We start from the raw sequence: 23,749 nt of genomic DNA, 5'->3' as shown, positions 1-23,749 counted from the left end.
GAGAGCAGGCAGGGCCTCGGTTTAACAACTCATCCAAAAGATGGCACCTCTGACAGTGCAGCGCTCACTCAGTGCCGCCCCTCCGACAGTGCGGCGCTCCCTCAGAGCCGCCCCTCCGACAGTGCGGCGCTCCCTCAGTGCCGCCCCTCCGACAGTGCGGCGCTCCCTCAGTGCCGCCCCTCCGACAGTGCGGCGCTCCCTCAGTGCCGCCCCTCCGACAGTGCGGCGCTCCCTCAGTGCCGCCCCTCCGACAGTGCGGCGCTCCCTCAGCGCCGCCCCTGCGACAGTGCGGCGCTCCCTCAGTACTGCCCCTCCGACAGTGCGGCGCTCCCTCAGCACTGTCCCTCCGACAGTGCGGCGCTCCCTCAGCACTGTCCCTACGACAGTGCGGCGCTCCCTCAGCACTGCCCCTACGACAGTGCGGCACTCCCTCAGCACTGTCCCTACGACAGTGCGGCGCTCCCTCAGTACTGCCCCTCCGACAGTGCGGCGCTCCTTCAGTACTGCCCCTTCCGCTGTCACTGGAGGCGTTAATGGAAAGCGAGGAGTTGTTGAAGCCTGCGGAGCGGTGAGCTACCTGTTCCTGGCGAGTGGCGCTGCTGCTGTGGGCCTCGGGCCCGTCGTCGCCATGGTCACCGTCACCTGACCCAGCGGCGCGAGCGCGGCCGCCAGTTTAAACCGCAACCGACAGAGCGCGCGGTACTGGGCGGGCCGGGCCCGGGGCTCCAGCCGGCGGCTATGCGAAGAGATTGCTGCGGCCTACTGTCCGGATGTTGAGCGGTAGCGGTACATTAAAAAAAAAATTAAAATTTAGGCGGTTTCTTTCGCCGGCGGGGGTTTGGGGCGGAGTTTGGAGATTGCGGGGTTTGGAGATTGTGGGGTTTGGGGCGGGGTTTGGAGAGATTGTGGGGTTTGGGGCGGGGTTTGGAGAGATTGTGGGGTTTGGAGATTGTAGGGTTTGGAGATTGTGGGGTTTGGGGCAGGGTTTGGAGATTGTGGGGTTTGGGGCAGGGTTTGGAGATTGTAGGGTTTGGGGCAGGGTTTGGAGATTTTGGGGATTGTAGGGTTTGGAGATTGCGGGGTTTGGAGATTGTGCGGTTTGGGGCGGGGTTTGGAGGTGGCGGGGTTTTGAGAGGGTGAGGTGAGGGGCGGGAGTTTTGAAAACACTGGGACAGAAGGAGCAGGACTTGGTGTGATTGAGTCTTGGCTTTAACCGAGTGGCGCAGCAGAGAGGAGTTAAAGTGAGTGTGATGAGATATAAGTTTCATTGGAATCCCAAGTAAAACAGTATTATTATAGAGATGGAAAAGGTCGTGACTGTTGGAGGCTGGGAGTAAGGGATTTTATTCTTGTATCCTTGTAAGCACCTTGGAATATATGTGGGTAGAACAAATGAAGGACAGAGACAGGATGAGTTGCTAGTCAAGGTGTTTACTAGGCCAGAGCGAACTGAGCATGCTCATACTAAACCATGTGATAATACATTACATTGCATTCCCCTTTTTTTTTAAAAATGTACATATTCCCCTCTCAAATACACAAAACTATGGTCCTGCCTTTCCCAGCATGACATGTACCACATAACAAAAACTTCTGGCTTTTTTTCTTTTAAAATCAACTACAAATGCTACCAATGAACTACAAATCCAGTTTAATAGCAGGTTTGCGAAACCTTCCTGATCTCCTTACAAAAGATTTTGGTGTTGCACCAATTTTCGGGCTGTTTTGTTTTGGTTCCAAACTCAAAGATTCTATCTCGGACTTGTTTGAATCTGGTACTTCAGTTTCTGAAGTCTGAACTGAGTCCTTTTGTGTCTCATCTGCAATCTCAGTTGCATTCACGGGAAAGTCTTTGTCAACTGCACCTAGCCTGAAAATCTCACCTTCATTCCCAACACGAGTCCTCATGTGGCAACCTGGACAAGGCATCTGCGATTGCGTTTTGCTTTGAAGTGCAATATTCAATTGTGTAGTCGTATTGTGACAAACACAATGCCCAACGTTGCATTCTTGATGCGGCCATTACAGGGATGGCAGATTTAGGCCCCAATATTGCTAGGAGCGGTTTGTGATCGGTTATCGGGGTAAACTTTCTGCCTATCAGGAACTATTGGAATTTCTTGATTCCAAACACTATGGCGAGTGCTTCCTTTTCAATTTGCGCATAGTTTCTTTCGCTCTTTGTGAGGGTTCGCAAGCGAACACAATTGGTTTCTCTTGGGCATCATCCATTACGTGGCTTATGACAGCTCCCACACCGTAACTGGAAGCATCACGCGCTAACTTAAGCTTATGCTCTGTTGTAGTGCACAAATATAACATCGCTAGAGAGACTTCTCTTACAAGCATCGTAAGCTTCCTATTGTACTTTCGTCCACGTCCACTGGACATCCTTCTTGAGGAGCTCGTGCAATGGTGCTAACATGGTCGCTAATTCAGGTAAGAAACGTGTGTAGTACTGGACCATTCCAAGGAAAGATCTTAACTCAGACATGTTCTGTGGCTTTGGAGCATCAATGACAGCATCAACCTTTTCCTTAGCTGGTTGCAAGCTATTTGCATCAACTTTCAGACCAAGGCACACAACCTCAGGCTGCACAAAAGCACATTTGCTCCTTTTCAATTTGACATTGTGGGAATTCAACCTTTGAAGCACTAAATCTAACACTTCTAGATTTTCTTCCTCGCTGTTTGTTGCGATCAGCAAGGGTGCAGTTCCATAGATGCTGAACCTGTTCTGGTACTTTGCCCAAATCCATTCATGTGTGAATCCGATAGGGAGTGCGTGAGTGTTCAATCATACGTCTATCACAGCCAAACACAGTGCTGTCGTCAGACATACCACATACGTGCGTTAAGAAGTGGGATTTTCCCCTTCCTTTGCACAGGGGCACGGTGACCAACTGCAGCATCTACCTGAATTCCTGGCCAACATCATCTAACGCAGCCAGGACCGAGTATTGAACCTGGGAACTTTTGGTTCAATGGACTAGTGCTGTACTTTCAAAACAAAAATTAAACTGAATCATCAGCAAAGCGAAAGTCCATAGTTCAATTATAAGTGTGCTTTGACTATTTAGGCACCATTACACCACAGGGATAATCTGACGAGCAGATCACGTGTATGTTGCAGAACATCCCAATGTTCATCCCATTGACTTCAGGCCATCCGCTCTGCCATATTATCGCCCAGGCAGTGAATGTGGGAATTGCCCCGCACACCGTTTGTCGCTCATCAAGGCAGAGAGCCTCGGCTTGCTTTAACAATGTGACTGATGACCAAATGAGAGGTGGTATTCCAGCTGCTCTGCTCGTGTACAACTCCCTCCCACCTTGCCCTCCATTGTTTCCATTACTCAATCTTCTACCGATTTGTTGACTGCTGCTCTGCAGTGATTGGATGTGCATCAAGTCTACTAAAACCCCTCGAGCTCTTTCACCATCATCCATATCCATTTCAAAATCATTCATGAAGTACCTGTCTCACCTGTTTTTCTTCCTAGGCACAGCACTTTACACTTGTCGGTATTAAATTTCAGCTGTCCACTTACACATTTTACCTACTCGTCAGTTCCCAAACAACCTCTTCAGACTCTCCCTCCTAATCTGGTATCTGCAAATTTGAGCAGTTTGCATTGAACGTCTGAATCAGTCACTGATCCCTGTGGCACTCCGTTCAGTACTCACCCGAGCCCAAAACATGTTTCCTCTAACAAATGCCACTACTTTCAAGCCTGTCTAAGAATTCCACAAGATATTAGCTCTTTTATTTGTGTGGTGTTGCTGGTACAGAATGATTACTGCATTTGTTTGCATAATAGTCGAGAGTTCACTAAGTGAAGCACCTGGAAATATTTCAGTGCAATAAGGTGCTGAAACAGATCCTTCCTAAGGTGTAGTGCCCAGACTGAGCAATTCTGGACACCACACCTTAGGAAAGATATATTGGCCGAGGGAGGGAGTGCAGCGTAGGTTTACCAGAATGATACCCGGACTTAGAAGGTTATGGGGTGATCTGATCGAAGTTTTCAAGATATTAAAGGGAACAGATAGGGTAGATAGAGAGAAACTATTTCTGCTGGTTGGGGATTCTAGGACTAGGGGGCATAGTCTAAAAACTAGAGCCAGGCCTTTCAGGAATGAAATTAGGAAACACTTCTACACACACAGGGTGGTAGAAGTTTGGAACTCTCTTCCGCAAATGGCAATTGATGCTAGATCAATTGTTAATTTTAAATCGGAGATTGATAGCTTTTTGTTAACCAATGGTATTAACATAGAAACATAGAAGATAGGAGCAGGAGTAGGCCATTCGGCCCCTCGAGCCTGCTCCGCCATTCAATGCGATCATGGCTGATTGTCCAAATTCAGTACCCTGTCCCTGCTTTCTCCCCATACCCCTTGATCCCTTTAGCTTTAAGAAATATATCCAACTCCTTGACTATATTTAATGAATTGGCCTCTACTGCCTTCTGTGGTAGAGAATTCCACAGGTTCACCACTCTGGGTGAAGAAATTCCTCCTCATTTCTGTCCTAAATGGCTTACCCCTTATCCTTAGACTGTGACCCCTGGTTCTGGACTCCCTGACCATCGGGAACATCCTTCCTGCATCTAGTCTGTCCAGTCCTGTCAGAATTTTATAAGTTTCAATGAGATCCCCTCTCATTCTTCTAAACTCCAGCGAGTATAAGCCCAATCGACCCAATCTCTCCTCATACGTATTAAGGGATATGGGCCAAAGGCGGGTATATGGAGTTAAGTTGCAGATCAGCCATGATCTCATTGAATGGAGGAACAGGCTTGAGGGGCTGAATGGCCTACTCTTGTTCCTATATAGCAAGTTGGTCAACGGGAACGATAGCATAGTGGTAATGTCACTGGGCTAGTAATCCAGAGGCCTGGACTAATGATCCAGAGACGTGAGTTCACAATCCCACCACGGTAGCTGGGGAATTTAAATTCAGTTAATTAAATAAAATCTGGAATAAAAAGCTAGTGTCAGTAATGGTAACCATGAAACTATCGGATTGTCGTAAAAACCCATTTGATTCACTAATGTCCTTTTAGGGAAGGAACTCTGCCGTCCCTACCTGGCCTGGCCTATATGTGACTCCAGACCCACAGCAATGTGGTTGTCTCTTAACTGTCATCTGAAATGGCCCAGCGAGCCACTCAATTGTAACAAACCGCTACGAAACACAATAATAAGAATGAAACCGGACGGACCACCCGGCATCGACCTCAGCACCGGATACGGCAACCGCACCCCCCCCCCAGTCAACCCTGCAAAGTCCTCCTCACCAACATATGGGGACTTGTGCCAAAATTGGGAGAGCTGTCCTATAGACGAGTCAAGCAACAGCCTGACATAGTCATACTCACAGAATCATACCTTTCAGCCAATGTCCCGAACTCCATCACTATCCCTGGGTATGTCCCGTCCCACCGGCAGGACAGACCCACCAGGGGTGGTGGCACAGTGGTATACAGTCGGGAGGGAGTGGCCCTGGGAGTCCTCAACATTGACTCTGGACCCCATGAAGTCTCATGGTTTCAGGTCAAGCATGTGCAAGGAAACCTCCTGCTGATTACCACCTACTGCCCTCCCTCAGCTGATGAATCAGTACTCCTCCATGTTGAACACCACTTGGAAGAAGCATTGAGAATAGCAAGGGCACAAAATGTACTCTGGGTGGGGGACTTCAATGTCCATCACCAAGAGTGGCTCGGTAGCATCACTACTGACCAAGCTGGCCGAGTCCTGAAGGACATAACTACCAGTCTGGGCCTGCGACAGGTGGTGAGTGAACCAACACGAGGGAAAAACCTACTTGACCTCGTCCTCACCAATCTACCTATCGCAGATGCATCTGTCCATGACAGCATTGGCAGCAGTGACCACCACACAGTCATTGTGGAGACGAAGTCCCGTCTTCACACTGAGAACACCCTCCATCGTGTTGTGTGGCACTACCACTGTGCTAAATGGGATAGATTCAGAACAGATCTAGCAGCTCAAAACTGGGCATCCATGAGGCGCTGTGGGCCATCAGCAGCAGCAGAATTGTATTCCACCACAATCTGTAACATAGAAACATAGAAGATAGGAGCAGGTGTAGGCCATTCGGCTCTTCGAGCCTGCTCCGCCATTCAATGAGATCATGGCTGATCATCCAAATTCAGTACCCTGTCCCTGCCTTCTCCCCATATCCCTTGATCCCTTTAGCCTTAAGAAATATATCCAACTCTTGAATATATTTAATGAATTGGCCTCCACTGCCCTCTGGCAGGGAATTCCACAGGTTCACCACTCTCTGGGTGAAGAAATTCCTCCTCATTTCAGTCCTAAATAGCTTACCCCTTATCCTTAGACTATGACCCCTGGTTCTGGACTCCCCGGCCATCAGAAACACCCTTCCTGCATCTAGTCTGTCCAGGCCTGACAGAATTTTATATCCCTCACCATTACCACCAAGCCAGGGGACCAACCCTGGTTCAACGAGTGTAGAAGAGCATGCCAGGAGCAGCACCAGGCATACCTAAAATGAGGTGCCAACCTGGGGAAGCTGCAACACAGGACTACATGCATGCTATAGACAGGGCTAAGCGATCCCACAATCAACGGATCAGATCAAAGCTCTGCAGTCCTGCCACATCCAGTTGTGAATGGTGGTGGACCATTAAACAACTAACGGGAGAAGGAGGCTCCATGCATATCCCCATCCTCAATGATGGTGGAGCCCAGCACGTGAGTGCAAAAGACAAGGCTGAAACGTTTGCAACCAACTTCAGCCAAAAGTGCCGAGTGGATGATCCATATCGGCCTACTCCCGAGGTCCCCACCATCACAGAAGCCATTCTTCAGCCAATTCGATTCACTCCACGTGATATCAAGAAATGGCTGAGCGCACTGTATACAGCAAAGGCAATGGGCCCCGACAACATCCCGGCTATCGTGTTGAAGACTTGTGCTCCAGAACTAGCCGCGCCTCTAGCCAAGCTGTTCCAGTACAGCTACAACACTGGCATCTATCCGACAATGTGGAAAACTGCCCAGGTATGTCCTGTCCACAAAAAGCAGGACAAATCCAACCCGGCCCATCAGTCTACTTTCAGTCATCAGCAAAGTGATGGAAGGTGTCATCGACAGTGCTATCAAGCGGCACTTAATCACCAATAACCTGCTCACTGATGCCCAGTTTGGGTTCCGCCAAGACCACTCGGCTCCCGACCTCATTACAGCCATGGTCCAAACATAGACAAAGGAGCTGTATTCCAGAGGTGAGACAAGAGTGACTGCCCTTGACATCAAGGCAGCATTTGACCGAGTGGCATCAAGGAGCCCTAGTAAAATTGAAGCCAATGGGAATCAGGGAAAAAGCTCCACTGGCTGGAGTCATACCTAGCACAAAGGAAGATGGTTGTGGTGGTTGAAGGTCAACCATCTCAGCCCCAGGACATCGCTGCAGGAGTTCCTCAGGGCAGTGTCCTGGGCCCAACCATCTTCAGCTGCTTCATCATGACCTTTCCTCCAACATAAGGTCAGAAATGGGGATGTTCGCTGATGACTGCACAGTGTTCAGTGCCATTCACAACTCCACAGATAATGAAGCAGTCCATGCCCACATGCAACAAGACCTGGACGACGTTCAGGCTTGGGCTGAACATAAGAACATAAGAAATAGGAGCAGGAGTAGGCCAATCGGCCCCTCGAGCCTGCTCCACCATTCAATAAGATCATGGCTGATCTGATCCTAACCTCAAATCTTCTATCACTCTGCATCCACCCGAACCCATGTGATCTCCCGGGAGAGGCGAAAAACCAGATAAAGACCCAATGGCCAATTTGGGAGAAAAAAATCTGGGAAATTCCTCTCCGACCCATCTAGGCGATCGAAATTCTTCCAGGAGATCACTCTGTCCCTATATTTTCTACAGTACTTACCTTCTGTAAAGGCGATCTCCACCCCAGCCAGGAACAGGAATAAAACCATCTCCTGAAATCTAACAGAATTAGAACACAGTAGGAGCAGAACAAGGCTACACGGCCCCTGGGCCCGCTCCACTACCCACAGGGCCATGACCATTCCGAACCCAGACTCATGTCCAATTTCCTGCCCGCTCCCCGTAACCCTTTATTCCCTTTACTTCTAGGAAACTATCTATTTCTGTTTTAAATTTATTTAATGATGTAGCTTCCACAGCTTTCTGGGGCAGCAAATTCCACAAACCTACCACCCTCTGAGTGAAGAAGTTTCTCCTCATCTCAGTTTTGAATGAGCAGCCCCTTATTTTAAGATTATGCCCCCTAGTTCTAGTTTCACCCATCATTGGGAACATCCTCACCGCATCCACCCGATCAAGCCCCTTCACAATCTTATATGTTTCAATAAGATCGCCTCTCATTCTTCTGAACTCCAATGAGTAGAGTCCCAATCTACTCAACCTCTCCTCATATGACCACCCCCTCATCCCCGGGATTAACCGAGTGAACCTTCTTTGTACTGACTCGAGAGCAAGTATGTCTTTTCTTAAGTATGGACACCAAAACTGTATGCAGTATTCCAGGTGCGGCCTCACCAATACCTTGTACAACTGCAGCAATACCTCCCTGTTTTTATATTCCAACCCCCTAGCAATAAAAGCCAACATTCCATTGGCCTTCTTAATCACTTGCTGCACCTGCATACTAACTTTTTGAGTTTCGTGCACCAGGACCCCCAGATCCCTTTGTACTACTGATAAGTGGCAGGTAACATTTGCGCCACAGAAGTGCCAGGCAATGACTATCTCCAACAAGCGAGAGTCTAACCACCTCCCCATGACATTGAATGGCATTACCATTGCCGAATCCCCCACTATCAACATCCTGGGGGGTCACCATTAACCAGAAACTTAACTGGACCAGCCACATAAATACTGTGGCAACAAGAGCAGGTCAGAGGCTAGGTATTCTGTGGCGAGTGTCTCACCTCCTGACTCCCCAAAGACTTTACACCATCTACAAGGCACAAGTAAGGAGTGTGATGGAATACTCTCCACTTGCCTGGATGAGTGCAGCTCCATCAACACTCAAGAAGTTCGACACCATCCAGGACAAAGCTGCCCGCTTGATTGGCACCCCATCCACCACCTTAAACATTCACTCCCTCCACCACCGGCGTACCGTGGCTGCAGTGTGTACCAGCTACAAGATGCACTGCAGCAACTTGCCAAGGCTTCTTCGGCAGCACCTCCCAAACCCGCGACCTCTTCCACCTAGAAGGACAAGGGCAGCAGGCGCATGGGAACACCACCACCTCCAAGTTCCCCTCCAAGTCACACACCATCCTGACTTGGAAGTATATCGCTGATCCTTCATCGTCGCTGGGTCAAAATCCTGGAACTCCCTACCTAACAGCACTGTGGGAGCACCTTCACCACACGGACTGCAGCGGTTCAAGAAGGCGGCTCACCACCACCTTCTCAAGGACAACTAGGGATGGGCAATAAATGCTGGCATTGCCAGCGACGCTCTGATCCCATAAAAAACAAATTTAGAAAAAAGGCAGGAAACAAAGGGTTGGGGGTTCACGGGCATTGCTCAGTTGGAGAAGTGTTAGAAGTGCTATGGCCCAGGGATCAGTGCTGGGTCCACTTCTGTTCTAGGTTTATATAAACAACTTGGGCAAAAGGAACACTATCAAAATTAGTTGACAATACAAAAGGAGAGGGATTTGCAAACAGCAAGAAGGGGTGCAATACTTCAGGAGGGCATCGACCGGTTAGTGAAATGGGAAGATTGGCAGATGTAATTTAACATGGAGAAGCATGAGGTAATACATTTTGGGAGGAAGAACAAGGAATGGAAATATGATGATAAAGTGCAGATGAACAAAGAACAAGGGGTTCAAATACATCGTTCCCTAAAAGTGCAGGTAGACACAATTTTAGTCACCCCATTATAGAAAGGGGGGTAAAGCCATGGAGAGCATACAACATATATTCACCAGGATGATGCAGAGGATGAAAAATTATGATCGAGAAGATTTCAGATACTAAGAAAGCTAGGAGAAATATAAATCAAGCTTTATAAAATTATGAAGGGTTTTGATAGTGAATAGGGAAAGATTACTGCCTCTAGTTGGGAAGTTAGTGACAAAGAGTCAAGTTAAAACTATCACTAAAAGAGCTAAGAGAGATTAAGGGAAAGACTAAGAGAGATGGTGACTAGAGCATGGAATGCTTTGTCGCAGGGAGTAGTAGACCACTGCATCTGTTAAGGGATAGTTGGGTAAATATTTCAAGCTGAGGGAGATACACAGCTATAGAGAGAGCAGGGCGGTGGGATTAATTCAAGCAAAGAGCCAGCAGAGACAATGGGCTTACCTTCAATCAATCAGCATCATTCCCCATTGCGCTGTGTACACACTATTGCAAGTGTGGAACTCCGCCACTGCCTCAATCTGCCCTTCCTCCTCCTCCTATTTACAGGTTCTCAAAACCCAAACTCGCTGTCATCTCATCTTCTCTCTTACTCTTTTCTACTCGAGTGGCGTTCTGTGTTTCATAATAACATAAGAATTAGGAGCAGGAGTAGGCTATACGGCCCCTCAAGTCTGCTCTGCCATTCTGTCTTGAATATACTCAATGACTGAGCATCCACAGCCCTCTGCGGTAGAGAATTCTGAAGATTCACAACCCTCTGAATGAAGAAATTTCTCCTCATTGCAGTCTTAAATATCCGACCCCTTACCCTGAGACTGTGACCCCTAGTTCTAGACTCTCCAGTCAGGGGAAACATCCTCTCAGCATCTACCCTGTCAAGCCCTCTAAGAATTTTATACATTTCCATGAGATCACCTCATTCTTCTAAACTCCAGAGAATATAGGCCCATTCTACTCAATCTCTCCTCATAGATCAACCTCTCACCCCAGGAATCAGTCAGTGAACCTTCATTGCACCCCCTCGAAGGCAAGTATACCCTTCCTTAGGTAAGGAGACCAGAACTGTACACGGTACTTTCCCTTCTCACCTTTAGGCTTCCCAATAATAAAGAAAGCATATGTGTGGTATTAGGGAAGGGCCCACTTACCAATTCTCTCAGGCACGGTAGTGTAAACTGAATCATACTGCGAACAAAACAAGAGAGATTTGCACCCTCACACAAATAAAAAAAAATTAAAAAATTTTTTTTGCAGGATGCTGAGACATAACAACTTGCATTTATATACTGTAGCGCCTTTAATGCAGTTAACGCTCCTGTGAAGCGCCTAGGAACATTTATCAGACAAAGAAATTAACACCAAGTTGAAGAAGGAGACATTAGGACAGGTGACCAAACGCTTGGTCAGAAGTAGGTTTTAAGGAGCGTCTTAAAAGAGGAGAGCGAGGCAAAGAGGTTCGGGAAGGGAATTCCAGAGCTATGGGCCTAGGCAGCTGAAGGCACGGCCGTCAATGGTGGAGCGATGGAAATTGTGGATGTGCGAGAGGCCAGAATTGGAGGAGCGCAGAGGTCTTGGTGGGTTGTAGGGCTGGAAGAGGTTACAGAGGTAGGGAGGGAATTCTCCAATTATTGGTTGCATCAGTGGGAGAATGCTTAATTCAGTTATAGGACATTACTTTGTCCACTATTATAGCAGCAACAACAACTTGCATTTATATGATGCTTCGAATGTAGTAAAATGTCCCAAGGTACTTCACAGGAGCGTAATCAGACAAAAATTGACACTGAGCCAAAGAAGGAGACATTAGGACAGGTGACCAAAAGCTTGGTCAAAGAGGTAGGTTTTAAGGAAGAGAGAGAAGTGGAGAGGTTTCGGGAGGGAATTCCAGAGCTTCGGGCCTATGCAGCTGAAGGCATGGCCGGCAATGGTGGGGCGAAAGAAGTCAGGGATGTGCAAGAGGCCAAGAGAATTGGAGGGGCGCAGGGATCTCAGAGGTTTGTAGGGCTGGAGGAGGGGTGAGGCCACGGAGGGATTTGAGCACAAGGTGAATTTTAAATTTGAGGCGTTGGTGGACCAGGAGCCAATGTAGGTCAGCGAGCACAGCAGTGATGGGTGAACGGGACTTGGGGCGAGTTAGGACACGGGTCAGCGAGCACAGGGGGTGATGGGTGAACGGGACTTGGGGCGAGCAGCTTGGAGCCCTCTCCCAAGTAGGTATGCTGCACGCATGAATATTTGTGCATCAAAAGAAAATCCATTATTACATCAACGTTGTCTACACTGGACTCAGTACCGATGTAAAGTGCAAAAACAAACGTTCTTCCCAAAGCAGATACACACACTCTCGAGGGAGTGAGTGATTTCAGGCTGTGTGCGAGAACATTCTATGATTACCGGTAAGGGCTGTTGTCTACCTAATGGCAAATGAACTTCAATATAGATATGTGTGAGGTAATAAATTTTGGTAGGAAAAATAAGGAGGCCACATACTCCTTGGAGAGCAAGTCTCTAAATGGGGTAGAGGAACAGAGAAATCTGGGGGTACGGATACACGGCTCACTAAAAGTAGCGATGCAGGAAAAACACTCAACAATAAATCTAAAAGGGAATTCAGGAGAAATTTCTTTACCCAGAGAGTGGAACTCGCTACCACAGGGAGTGGTTGAGGCGAATAGCACAGATGTATTTAAGGGGAAGCTAGATAAACACATGAGGGAGAAAGGAATCGAAGGATATGTTGATAGGGTGAGATGAAGAGGGGTGGGAGGAGGCTCGTGTGGAGCATAAACACCGGCACGGACCTGTTGGGCCAAATGGCCTGTTTCTGTGCTGTGAATACTTCGTAAACTGTTTTTTTGCTATTTGTTATGGCAGTGATTTCTTCCTGAGCTGCTTTTAATCTGTTTCCCCCAGGAATTCCTGTCACAGTGAACTTGCAAACAATACTGCCAGCTGTTTGCTCTGCTGTATACAAAGGATTAATGGCGATACACGTTCTGTCAGCATATGATGAGTGATAACCAACTGGCGTTGTGTGCAGGATCTTTCAAACACTCCAATATCCTTGTGTGGCGGCCCTGAGAATACAAGTGATGAAATGACTCCTGTTAAATAGTGAAACTAAAATTAATTTTGATTATTTTCTTTTTTTCTTTTACTGTTAGGAGGGGCTGAGGAAAGAGAAAAATGTTACCACAGACTGGAGTGTTTCACTTTTTGTGGGAGATTTGTTCGGGTGGAGTTGAGGAAGGAAGTGCATTGAGAACGTTTGGCAGGTACGCACAGAAACTTGCATTTCTATAGCGCCTTTCACAACCTCAGGACGTCCAAAGCGCTTTACAGCCAATGAAGGAAAGATGCACGGTTAGCACGAGGTCTATAATGGGGATGCAGGGCAGAGGAGACGCTTGGGTTCAGTTGCCAGGGTCAACCGCTTGGAACCGTTGTCTACCCGTGATGTCAGAGGGCACACTCTCTTACCTGCATTTTTTTGGGGGTTGCTGTTTCTCTCCTATTTTGGGTCGGAGATAATGTGGAAGGAAGCATTTTCTGGTGAGTGCAGGACATTGGTAGGGTTAAAGAGGTTTGGATTGGCGCACATGTGGAGGGAGGAATCCAGTCCACATTTTCCATTGGTATGGCGTAACTTTTATGTAAGCACAGAAATCTCATTCTCCCTCTGCCTCTCTCTTGTTTATCTATTTCTTTGTCTTGTGTTTCTCTTTCACTCTCCCTTTTTTAAGTTGTCTTCAACATTTTTCTCTCTCTGATTTTGTCAGTGGCAGATGTGGGGCACTGGTCGGGGTAGAGATCAGTCTGTATTTGGCAGGTAGGGTTGGCTTTAGGCCTTGGCTTGCAGTCTCTGTTGGCGGGTGCTGGTGCGGGGAGGGACATGGCCAGCTGGTGGACAGATGCTGCCTTTGGTGTTACAGGTGGTGACTGGTAGGTGGGGATATGGATCCGATTGTGCGGGGCACCAGGTGTGGGGATAAATGGAGCCAGGACTGTAGTCCGGCACCATGGAAGAGGCCACTATCATCTTGTTCTCTGTCAAGGGGGACAACAGTGGTGGATTTGACGAGCTGTTGTTGACCATTTTGTGTCCCATTTCAAGTGCATTATTAACAAAACAGAACAGAAATTCCCAGGGTGCTCGCCAGCAAAGTATAAAGGGCTAGCTGCTCATTATAGACCGGTTAGCCTGACATCGGTAGTGGGGAAAATGCTAGAGTCCACTATAAAAGATGTAATAGCAGAGCACTTGGAAAACAGTGACAGGATCGGACAAAGTCGACATGAATTTACAAAAGGTAAATCATGCTTGACAAATCTACTGGAATTTTTTGAGGATGTAACTGGTAGAATTGATGAGGGAGAACCAGTGGATGTGGTGTATTTGGACTTTCAGAAGGCTTTCGATAAGGTCCCGCATAAGAGATTAGCATGCAAAGTTAAAGCACATGGGATTGGGGGTAAGGTACTGACTTGGATAGAGAACTGGTTGGCAGACAGGAAGCAAAGAGTTGGAATAAACGGGTCTTTTTCCGAGTAGCAGGCAGTGACTAGTGGGTTACCGCAGGGATCGGTGCTCGGACCCCAGCTATTCACAATACAGGTAGACTATCCTTTATCCGAAAACCTCGGGACCAGCCGTGTTTCGGTTTTCGGAAAATTTCGGATTTCGGAAGGTGGGTCGGCGGGGGTCGGGGGTCCGCGGGGGGGTCGGGGTCGGCGGGGGGGTCGGTCGGGGTCCGCGGGGGGGTCCGCAGTCGTGGCTTGTCCGTCGCTGCTAGCCTGGAATGCAATGAAGTTCCGCATTTCCACCAACAGGTCGTCGTGCTCGGTCGGAACAGGGGCCGGCACCGCCGCAGGCTCAGAGCTCTTGTTGCTTTCGAGCCTTTGGAAGAGAGTCAGGTGGGTCGGCGGGGGGTCGTGCGCCACTCTGGTCATGTCGTGCACACGACTTACGCTGAACGAAAAAACCTTTGGTTTTTAGAGGGTTTCGGTTTTCGGAAGTTCGGATAAAGGATAGTCTACCTGTATATATTAATGATTTAGACGAGGGAACTAGATGTAATATCTCCAAGTTTGCAGACGACACAAAGCTTGGTGGGCGTGTGTGCTGTGAGGAGGATGCGGAGAAACTCCAGTATAATTTGGACAGATTGGGTGAGTGGGCAAATGCATGGCAGATGCAGTATAATGTGGATAAATGTGAGGTTATCCACTTTGGTGGCAAAAACAGGAAGGCAGATTATTATCTGAATGGCAATAGATTGGGAAAAGGAGAGGTGCAACGAGACCTGGGTGTCCTTGTGCACCAGTCGCTGAAGGTAAGCATGCAGGTGCAGCAGGCGGTTAAGAAGGCAAATGGTATGTTGGCCTTCATAGCGAGAGGATTCGAGTACAGGGGCAGGGATGTCTTGCTGCAGTTGTACAGGGCCTTGGTGAGACCACACCTTGAGTATTGTGTGCCGTTTTGGTCACCTTATCTGAGGAAGGATGTTCTTGCCATGGAGGGAGTGCAGCGAAGATTCACCAGACAGATACCTGGGATGGCAGGGATGACATATGAAGAGAGATTGGGACGATTGGGCTTGTACTCGCTAGAGTTTAGAAGAATGAGAGGGGATCTCATTGAAACTTATAAAATTCTAACAGGACTAGACAGACTAGATGTAGGAAAGATGTTCCCGATGGCGGGGGAGTCCAGAACCAGGGGTCACAGTCTAAAGATAGGGGGTAAGCCATTTAGGACTGAGATGAGGAGGAATTTCTTCACCCAGAGAGTGGTGAAGCTGTGGAATTCTCTACCACAGAAGGCAGTTGAGGCCAAATCATTAAATATATTCAAGAAGGAGTTAGATATAGTTCTTAAAGCTAAAGGAATCAAGGGATATGGGGAGAAAGCAGGGACAGGGTACTGAATTTGGATGATCAGCCATGATCTCATTGAATGGCGGAGCAGGCTTGAAGGGCCGAATGGCCTACTCCTGCTCCTATCTACTATGTTTCTGTTACGTACTGCCTTATCCTTAAAGGGGAGTGGATTAGCCCAGTATTACTGTAACTTCTTCTTCAAGTGGATTGAAACTGGATCTTTTCAGTAATTGTTGCTACTTCTAGTCAGGGATTCTACTTCACTGGGATAAACACAAGTCATTTGGCCCATCTAGCTCATTCTTCCATAGGAACCTATAACCCCCCCCCCCCCCCCTCCTAATCACTATATCAAATTGGCTCTTGAATACTCCAGATTTGACCTCCAATGCCTTACTCAACCCAGAGACCATTCCACGTATTAATCACTCTGTGGAAAAGTGCTTCCTGACATCAGTCCTGAAATGTTATTTGATTATATCTGTCTCCTTGTCCTGTAGTCATGCTTCAATCTGGAATAATTTTTACGATTAAAGTTTTTCAATCCATTTAGTTGCTTGTATATCTGTATATTAATTGATGCATTTAAGGGGAGGCTTGATGCATACCTGAGGGAGAAGGGATTAAGCAGGCTGGGTGGGAAGCGGTATTTAGAGTGGGAGGAGGCTGCTGTGAGGTATAAACGTAGCCTGTTTCTGTGCTATAGATTCTATGTATTTTTGTGTTGTAAGTTCTCTGTTTCGTTATTTCTTTCTCTAACTTGTTCCTCGTAGCCAAGTTGCCCATTGGTCCCTCGGGGAAATATAGTATTTCGCAGTGCAGGAAAGATCAGCTGATAAGAGGTCCTGTTTTTCCACGATAAATTGCTTTGCTAGACAAATGTGGAACCTGATACAGGAAAACCTGGGCAGGGAGGAGATCTCTCAACTGGTAAATTCCTCAAACTGAGAACAAAATAACAGACCAGAATTCCAGACTTGCCTCTAGAATATCACACTGCTTTCCTAAACGTCAACACCGCCATTGAAATGTTTTCTTTTAAAGGTTAACTAATTACAATGCCAGGATCTCCGAGGCAATTCTCTCTGTGCATCACAACTCGATCGCCTACCAGCTTCGGGTCCGTACTTCACTGGTGGAACCGTTTGAAGCTCGCTTTGGATCAGAGTATATGGTACTTGGAGAGATGGAAATCACAGCAGGTAGAGTGGGTGAGGCTTTGGGGACAGACTGGATGATGACGTGTGTCCCAGCCCCATCTTTTGCGCAACTCCTGTTTGAATCCCTTCAATCTGGTTTCTGCATCTCCCACAGAATCAAAGCGGACCTAGCCTTTAAGACGCTCCTTAAAACCTACCTCTTTGACCAAGCTTCACCTGATCTAATATCCGCTTGTGTGGCTCGGTCTCAAATTTTGTTTGATAATTGCTCCTGTGAAGCGCCTTGGAACATTTTACTACATTAAGGGTGCTATATAAATGCAAGTTGTTGTTGTAGTAGCCAATGCCAATGACCGCCAGCTCTACCCATCCATTATCTCTCTCAACTTTTCCACGCCCTGAATGTTCTCTGACTGCTTATCCGATATCCATTTGGGTGCATCTTAACTTTCTGCAGCGAAATATTGGGCACGTTGCGCCACGATATTCAATCGCAGCGCCCCAAGAGGGATGCGGGGCGCCTCCAGTAGCGCCGTGCTTCCCTTTGGGGCGCTACCACCCAATTTCCGGTGGGCGGGCGCGAATGTTTCCGGGGCGCTACTTTTAGCGCCCTGGCGAGGCTGGCGCCCCAAACGGGGCTATACTCAATTTCTCCCCCTAAATATCTTGGAATAAAAGTTTTGGGGATGGTGGCAGAGGGAGAGAGAGGGCAGCATGGTTTGAGAATCTATTGTTAGGGCCGAGGTAACGGGGCAATTAGAAAATCATAATATGATCAGGCAGAGTCATCATGGTTTTATGAAAGGGAAATCGTGTTTGACAAATTTTGAACTAGTAGGCTGAATAAAGGGGAACCAGTGGATGTAGTGTATTTGGATTTTCAAAAAGCATTCGATAAGGTGTCACACAAGAGGTTATTACACAAAATTAGGACTCACGGGATTGGGAGTAATATTGGATGAGGATTGGTTAATGGACAGAAAAGAGAGAGTAGGAATAAATGGGATTTTTTTCAGGTTGGCAGGCTAACTAGCAGGGTACTGAAGGGATCAGTGCTTGGGCCTCAGCTATTTACAGTCTATATTAATGACTTAGATGAAGGGACTGCGTGTAACGTATCCAAGTTTACTGATGCAGTTAGGTGGGAAAGTAAGCTGTGAGGAGGATGCAAAGAGGCTGCAGAGAGATATAGACAGGTTGACTGAGTGGGCAAGAACATGGCAACTGGAATACAATGTGGGGAAGTGTGAAGTTATCCACTTTGGTAGGAAAAACAAAAAAGCAGAAAAACTTTTGAATGGCGAGAGACTGGGAAATGTTTGCACTCAGGGACCTGGGTGTCCTTGTACATGAATCACAAAGTTAACATGCAGGTACAGCAAGCAATTAGGAAAGCAAATGGTATGTTAGCTTTTGTTACAAAGGGAAAAGAGTATAAGAGAAAAGAAGTCTTACTACAATTATACAGGCCATTGGTGAGGCCACACCTGAAGTAAGCACTGTGTACAGTTCTGGTCTCCTTACCTAAGGAAAGACATCCTTGCCTTAGAGGGAGTGCAGTGAAGGTTCACTAGACTGGTTCATGGGATGAAGGGATTGCCCTATGAGGAGAGATTGAGTAGACTAGGTTTATATTCCTTAGAGTTTAGAAGAATGAGAGGTTATCTCATTGAAACATATAAAATTCTTAAGGGGCTTGACAGGTTAATGCTGAGAAAATGTTTCCCCTGGCTGGGGAATCCAGAACACGAGGTCACAGTCACAGAATAAGGGGTTGGCCATTTAGGACTTGAGATGAGGAGAAATGTCTTCACTCAACGGGTGGTGAATCTTTGGAATTCTCTACCCCAGAGAGCTGTGGATGCTCAGTCGTTGAGAATATTCAAGACAGAGATCGTTAAGGTTTTGGGAACAAAGGGAATTAAGGGATATGGGGATAGTGCGGGAAAGTGGAATTGAGGTAGAAGTTCAGCCATGATCTTGATGAATGGCGGAGGAGCCTCGAAGGGCCAAATGGCCTACTCCTGCTCCTATTTCTTATGTTCTTATGAGATAGATATCGAGGCAGCGGAGTGGGTGAAGAAAAGATTCACTAAGATGGAACCAGGGTTGAGAGGCTTTAGTTACGAGGAAAGACTAGTGAAATGAGCACTCTTTTCACCAAAACAGAAGGTTAAAGGAGATGCGTTACTGTACAGGCGTTTACAATTATGAAGGATTTTGATGCGATAAATAGGGAAAAACTATTTCCACCAGCAGTTGAGTTGATAACTGGAGGATAACAATTTAAGATCACCAAAAGAATGAAGGAAGAGGTTGGGAGTCAATTATTTTACACAGTTTTTGTTAGAACAGTGGGGAAACAGACTACATATTAGTTTTTAAAAGGGAAGTGAAAAAACTAAAGTTTGAAAAGGTGTGAGAAAATGGGGCAACACGGATGGTTCCTTCAGAGAGCCGGCACAGGCACAGAAGGCCGAATGGCCTCCTCCTGTGCTGTAAAATTCGAAGTTATGTTTCAGCCAAGAAGAAGGAGGAGGAAACAAGCTGCCTGTACAGCAGGCTCAGGACCAGCAGAGGTCAGTGCTTGATCCACTTTTTCTCTGTGTATATAGAAGATTTGGACCTGGATATAGAGAGCACAGTCTTGAAATTTGTTGACCATTCAAAAGTAGGAGGTATGGAAAAGAGTAAAAGATTTCCGGGAACCCTCGGCAGGTTAGTGGGATGGGCAGACAGGAGGTAGATGCAATTTAATGCGGAGCTGCACCCCCCCCCCAGGGAGTAGAGGGTGCTCCATCACACTCCTGACTTGTGCCTTGTAGATGGTAGAGAGGCTTTGGGGTATTGGGAGGTGAGCCACTCGCCACAGAATACCCAGCCTCTGACCTGCTCTCGTAGCCATGGTATTTATGTGGCTGGTCTAGTTCAGTTTCTGGCCAAAGGTGATTTTGATGGTGGGGGACTCAGTGATGATAATGCCATTGAATGTCAAGTAGAGGTGGTTAGACTCTCTCTTGTTGGAGATGGTCATTGTTTGACACTTGTGTGGGCGAATGTTTCTTGACATTTATTAGCCCAAGCCTGGCTGTTGTCCAGGTCTTGCTGAAAGTGGGCACGGACTGCTTCATTCTTGCGAGTGGAGCTAAACACTGCAATCATCAGCAAACAGCCCCACTTCTGACCTTGTGGTGGAGGGAAGGTCATTGATGAAGTAGCTGAAGATAGTTGGCCCTCATCCCTGGTACCATTCTGGTAAATCTCTTCTGCACCCTCTCCAAGGCCTTGACATCCTTCCTAAATTGCACACAATACTCCAGCTGAGACCTAACCAGTGATTTATAAAGATTTCGCATAAATTCCTTGCTTTTATACTCTATGGGCAGGATTTTCATTCAGAAGTCGGGAAGGAGGTGGGACTACAACTTTCGGGGTTGTAGTCCCGCCTCCATCGAGATGTGCCCAATCCACGCGATTTTAGCTTGATTGACCTTGTTGAGCCCGCCCGAAACCTAGAGGAAGGAAGGCTGTAAAGGTAAGTACAGGTAATTTAAACTTCTTTACACACTTTAGACACACCAAACACACTTACCTTTGCACTCATGCACCCATCACTCACCTGAACACCGACATCTCGACCCCTCCAAGTCCTTCAACCCGACGGCCCGCCTCCTCTAACTTGGCGTGGTTTGGAGCCGTCGGGAATCTCACACTTCAAGCTTTAAAATAGGGATTAGGCTAAAAACTGCCTGTTAACTACCTGTTAACAGGCAGTTAATTGGCACTAATCCCTTCCCGCCGCGGGTCCCAGTGCGGGGCGGGTACCCGCCTCCTTTGAAACTTACATGGAGGCGGGTTTTGGGCGGGATGGTGTTGGGACCCCCGAATTCGGGACTTTAACCCCCCGCACGCCTCCAATCCCGACTCCACAGGTCAATGAAAATCGACCGCTATGCCTCTATTTATAAAGCCAAGGATTCAGTGTGCCTTTTTAACAGCCTTCTCAACTTGTCCTGCCACCTTCAAAAATTTGTGTACACAAACACCCCCAGGTCTCGCTGTTCCTGCACCCCCTTTAAAAGTGTACCATTTAGTTTATATTGCCTCTCCTCATTCTTCCAAAATGCATCACTTCACATTTATCAGCATTAAATTTCATCAGCTATGTGTCTGCCCATTTCACCAGTCTGTCTGTGTCCTCCTGATGTCTGCTACTATCCTCCACACTGTTTACTACATTTCGAAGTTTCGTGTACTATGCAAACTTTGAAATTATGCCCTGATTTTTGTGGACAGGACATACCTGGACAATTTTCCACGTTGTCAGATGGATGCCAGTGTTGTAGCTGGATTGGAACAGCTTAGCTCAGGGTGTGGCTATAAAAATGCAAGTCTTTTTCTTTATTTAGCTTTGGCCTCATTACATCAGATGTATGTAGTTCCCCTTAAGTTCAGTTACATGAAATGATGTTATCTCCTTCATTGGACAGGGCACAAGGCAAGAATATCCAGTCTCTTCATTACAATTTGTGGTGGCATTGGAAACCCTAATCCCATAAGCTTATTGAGTAAGGGGTGAAGAAGATAAGATTTGCTTATGGGCAGATGACCTACATCTGATGAGAATTCAGGATTATGGATAGATTTCTGGATGCAAATTTAACAAGGAAAAGCCAGAGACCCTTCCATTAAAGGGTTGGTGTGAGATTATCATGGCCAAGTTATTGTCTGGTATGGGATCGAAAGTTCTCTTATGGGGTCAGTAAATTTGGGGAAGTTATGGCATAATAGGTTGGAGCCGAGCCCCTTTCCTTTTTTCCTTTCTGTTTTCACAATTTCTACTCGTTTCTGTTTGGGTTAATTAGAAAAGAGGATGCAGGGGTGTAATAGGGGCTCAATGGAATATTTGTACCTCGTTCTTTGATGTCTTGCATCTTGGACTGAATGTTTCTATTGTTGATGTGATTCATTGTAAAGTAAATTTTAAAATGTTATTCGGTCACTGGATAGGAACATAGGAATAGGAGTAGGCCATTTAGCCCCTCAAGCCTATTCTGCCATTCAGTGAGATCATGGCTGATCTGAATCTCAACTCCATATACCCGCCTTTGCCCCATATCCCTTAATACCTTTGGTTGACAAAAATCTATCAATCTCAGATTTAAAATTAACAATTAACATAGCATCAACAGCCGTTTGTGGAAGAGAGTTCCAAACTTCTACCACCCTTTGCGTGTAGAAGTGTTTCCTAATTTCACTCCTGAAAGGCCTGGCTCAAATTTTTAGGCTATGTCCTCTAAGTCCCAGGCTCCCCAACCCTGGCTATTTTCTTTCCCACTTGGTGTCCTGGGGCAGAGAGGCCAGCTGCAGCAACTTGGCTGAGGTGAGCCAACTCACCACAGGACAAATATTCATTCGCTTTACATCATTCTGTCTGCTGTGCACATGCTGCACTTGTTCTGATTGGCTAGCTATTAACTCGGTGGTACTGTGCTGCACTTTCAGGCAATGTTCCCGTGATCCAGGCTCGGCTGCTAATGGACGCAGATGGGGTTAACTTTCCATTACTGGAGCGGGCCGTACAGGAGCAAAGAAAGTACTTCCAACAAAGAGATGGAAGGAGTGCCCTTGAAACTGAGGTAGCCAACAAAAGGGCTGTGTGAACACAGACACTCAAACTCTCCATCGGACTTGCCGCTACCGGCAATGCCTCTTGGGAGTGTCAGCAGTTTGTATTCACTGTGAAGACTGATCTATCTGAATCTGCTCTGTTCTGGCCTGATGCTGAACATTCTAGTCTGCTTTCTCCACATCATCGCCCACCTCACCATTCGAAACTCCTCAACAATTTTGCTTTTTGAAAATGTTTGGCAAGTTCAGATGAAAGTAACCTCCTGTTGGACCGTTGCTTTTGTGTTTAATTAGAGTTGCAGTACTTGCAATTTCTGGAATGCTTTTTAGAACGATTGTGCACTTTAATGATATCGTGAGCTCTCGATTATAACCCACACTGTTCAAGATTGCGCCCTGCATCAGTGTAATAAGGGAACTGGATTTCTGATGTGAATGTCGATTTTCTTTCAGTGTTACTCGTTTTCTGTTTGTAATGTGCAAGATTTAAGCCTGGGAGATATTCGTTTTATTGCTTTCTTTATGGAATAAATCCTCAATGTACAAGGCGGTGGTTGTGGGTCTACATTATCCTGACTCTGCTTATTTAATCAGTTGATGCAGGGGAGTACCAAGCTATCCTGCTTTGAGGAAAAACTGAACAGGTACTCCCAGGGACAGTGCTGAGACCGGGTCTCATTGATCTCCAAACCCACCAGCTCAGTAAAATACTTTGTGATCACAAGTACCACTCTGTGGGTAACCTCTGCACAGCCCCTGCTGTATGCTGTGGACAATCTCTATAATGAGCCCCCACTGAATCCTGTGGGTAACTCCACACAATACTGGCTGTACACTGGACTAGGTGTGCGTAATACTGCTGTTCTAGGGAGTTACTAATCGATGCTCCTCTCTCACTGCTGCCGCCTTGATGTAAATAATCTGTCTCGCTGATCTTAGATAGGGAACATTGTTAGATACCAGAAAGTCAATAATGTGCATTTGTTAATGCATCTGAGGAGTTTCAGTAATGCCAGTGATCCGGGGTGCTGTAGGCTCTTGTTCCTTTTCTCAGCTATTGCGGTTTCTTTACTGGAGAACCTCATTCAACCAGAAATGAGGATTACATCACGTCTATACACGTGTGATGTAAGAAAAGGAGTCTTACAC

The 23,749-nt window shown here is 46.9% G+C and overlaps 1 protein-coding gene across 1 annotated transcript; it reads left to right on the top strand.

Moving 5' to 3' along the window:
* Nucleotides 1-583: 583 nt before the first annotated feature.
* On the top strand, nucleotides 584-23,148 carry ten1 (TEN1 subunit of CST complex). The gene is made up of 4 exons (XM_085967696.1): nucleotides 584-786; nucleotides 13,094-13,204; nucleotides 16,854-17,011; nucleotides 22,475-23,148. The coding sequence occupies exons 2-4, from the start codon at nucleotides 13,116-13,118 to the stop codon at nucleotides 22,630-22,632; spliced, it is 405 nt and encodes a 134-aa protein (XP_085823822.1). The 5' UTR covers nucleotides 584-786; nucleotides 13,094-13,115; the 3' UTR covers nucleotides 22,633-23,148.
* The last annotated feature ends 601 nt before the right edge of the window (nucleotides 23,149-23,749 follow it).

Source organism: Somniosus microcephalus, chromosome 26 (assembly GCF_052327205.1).
Source record: "Somniosus microcephalus isolate GS21.2 chromosome 26, FLI_Smic_1.0, whole genome shotgun sequence".
Lineage (NCBI taxonomy): Eukaryota > Metazoa > Chordata > Chondrichthyes > Squaliformes > Somniosidae > Somniosus > Somniosus microcephalus.
This window is presented reverse-complemented; position numbering and strand designations above follow the sequence as displayed.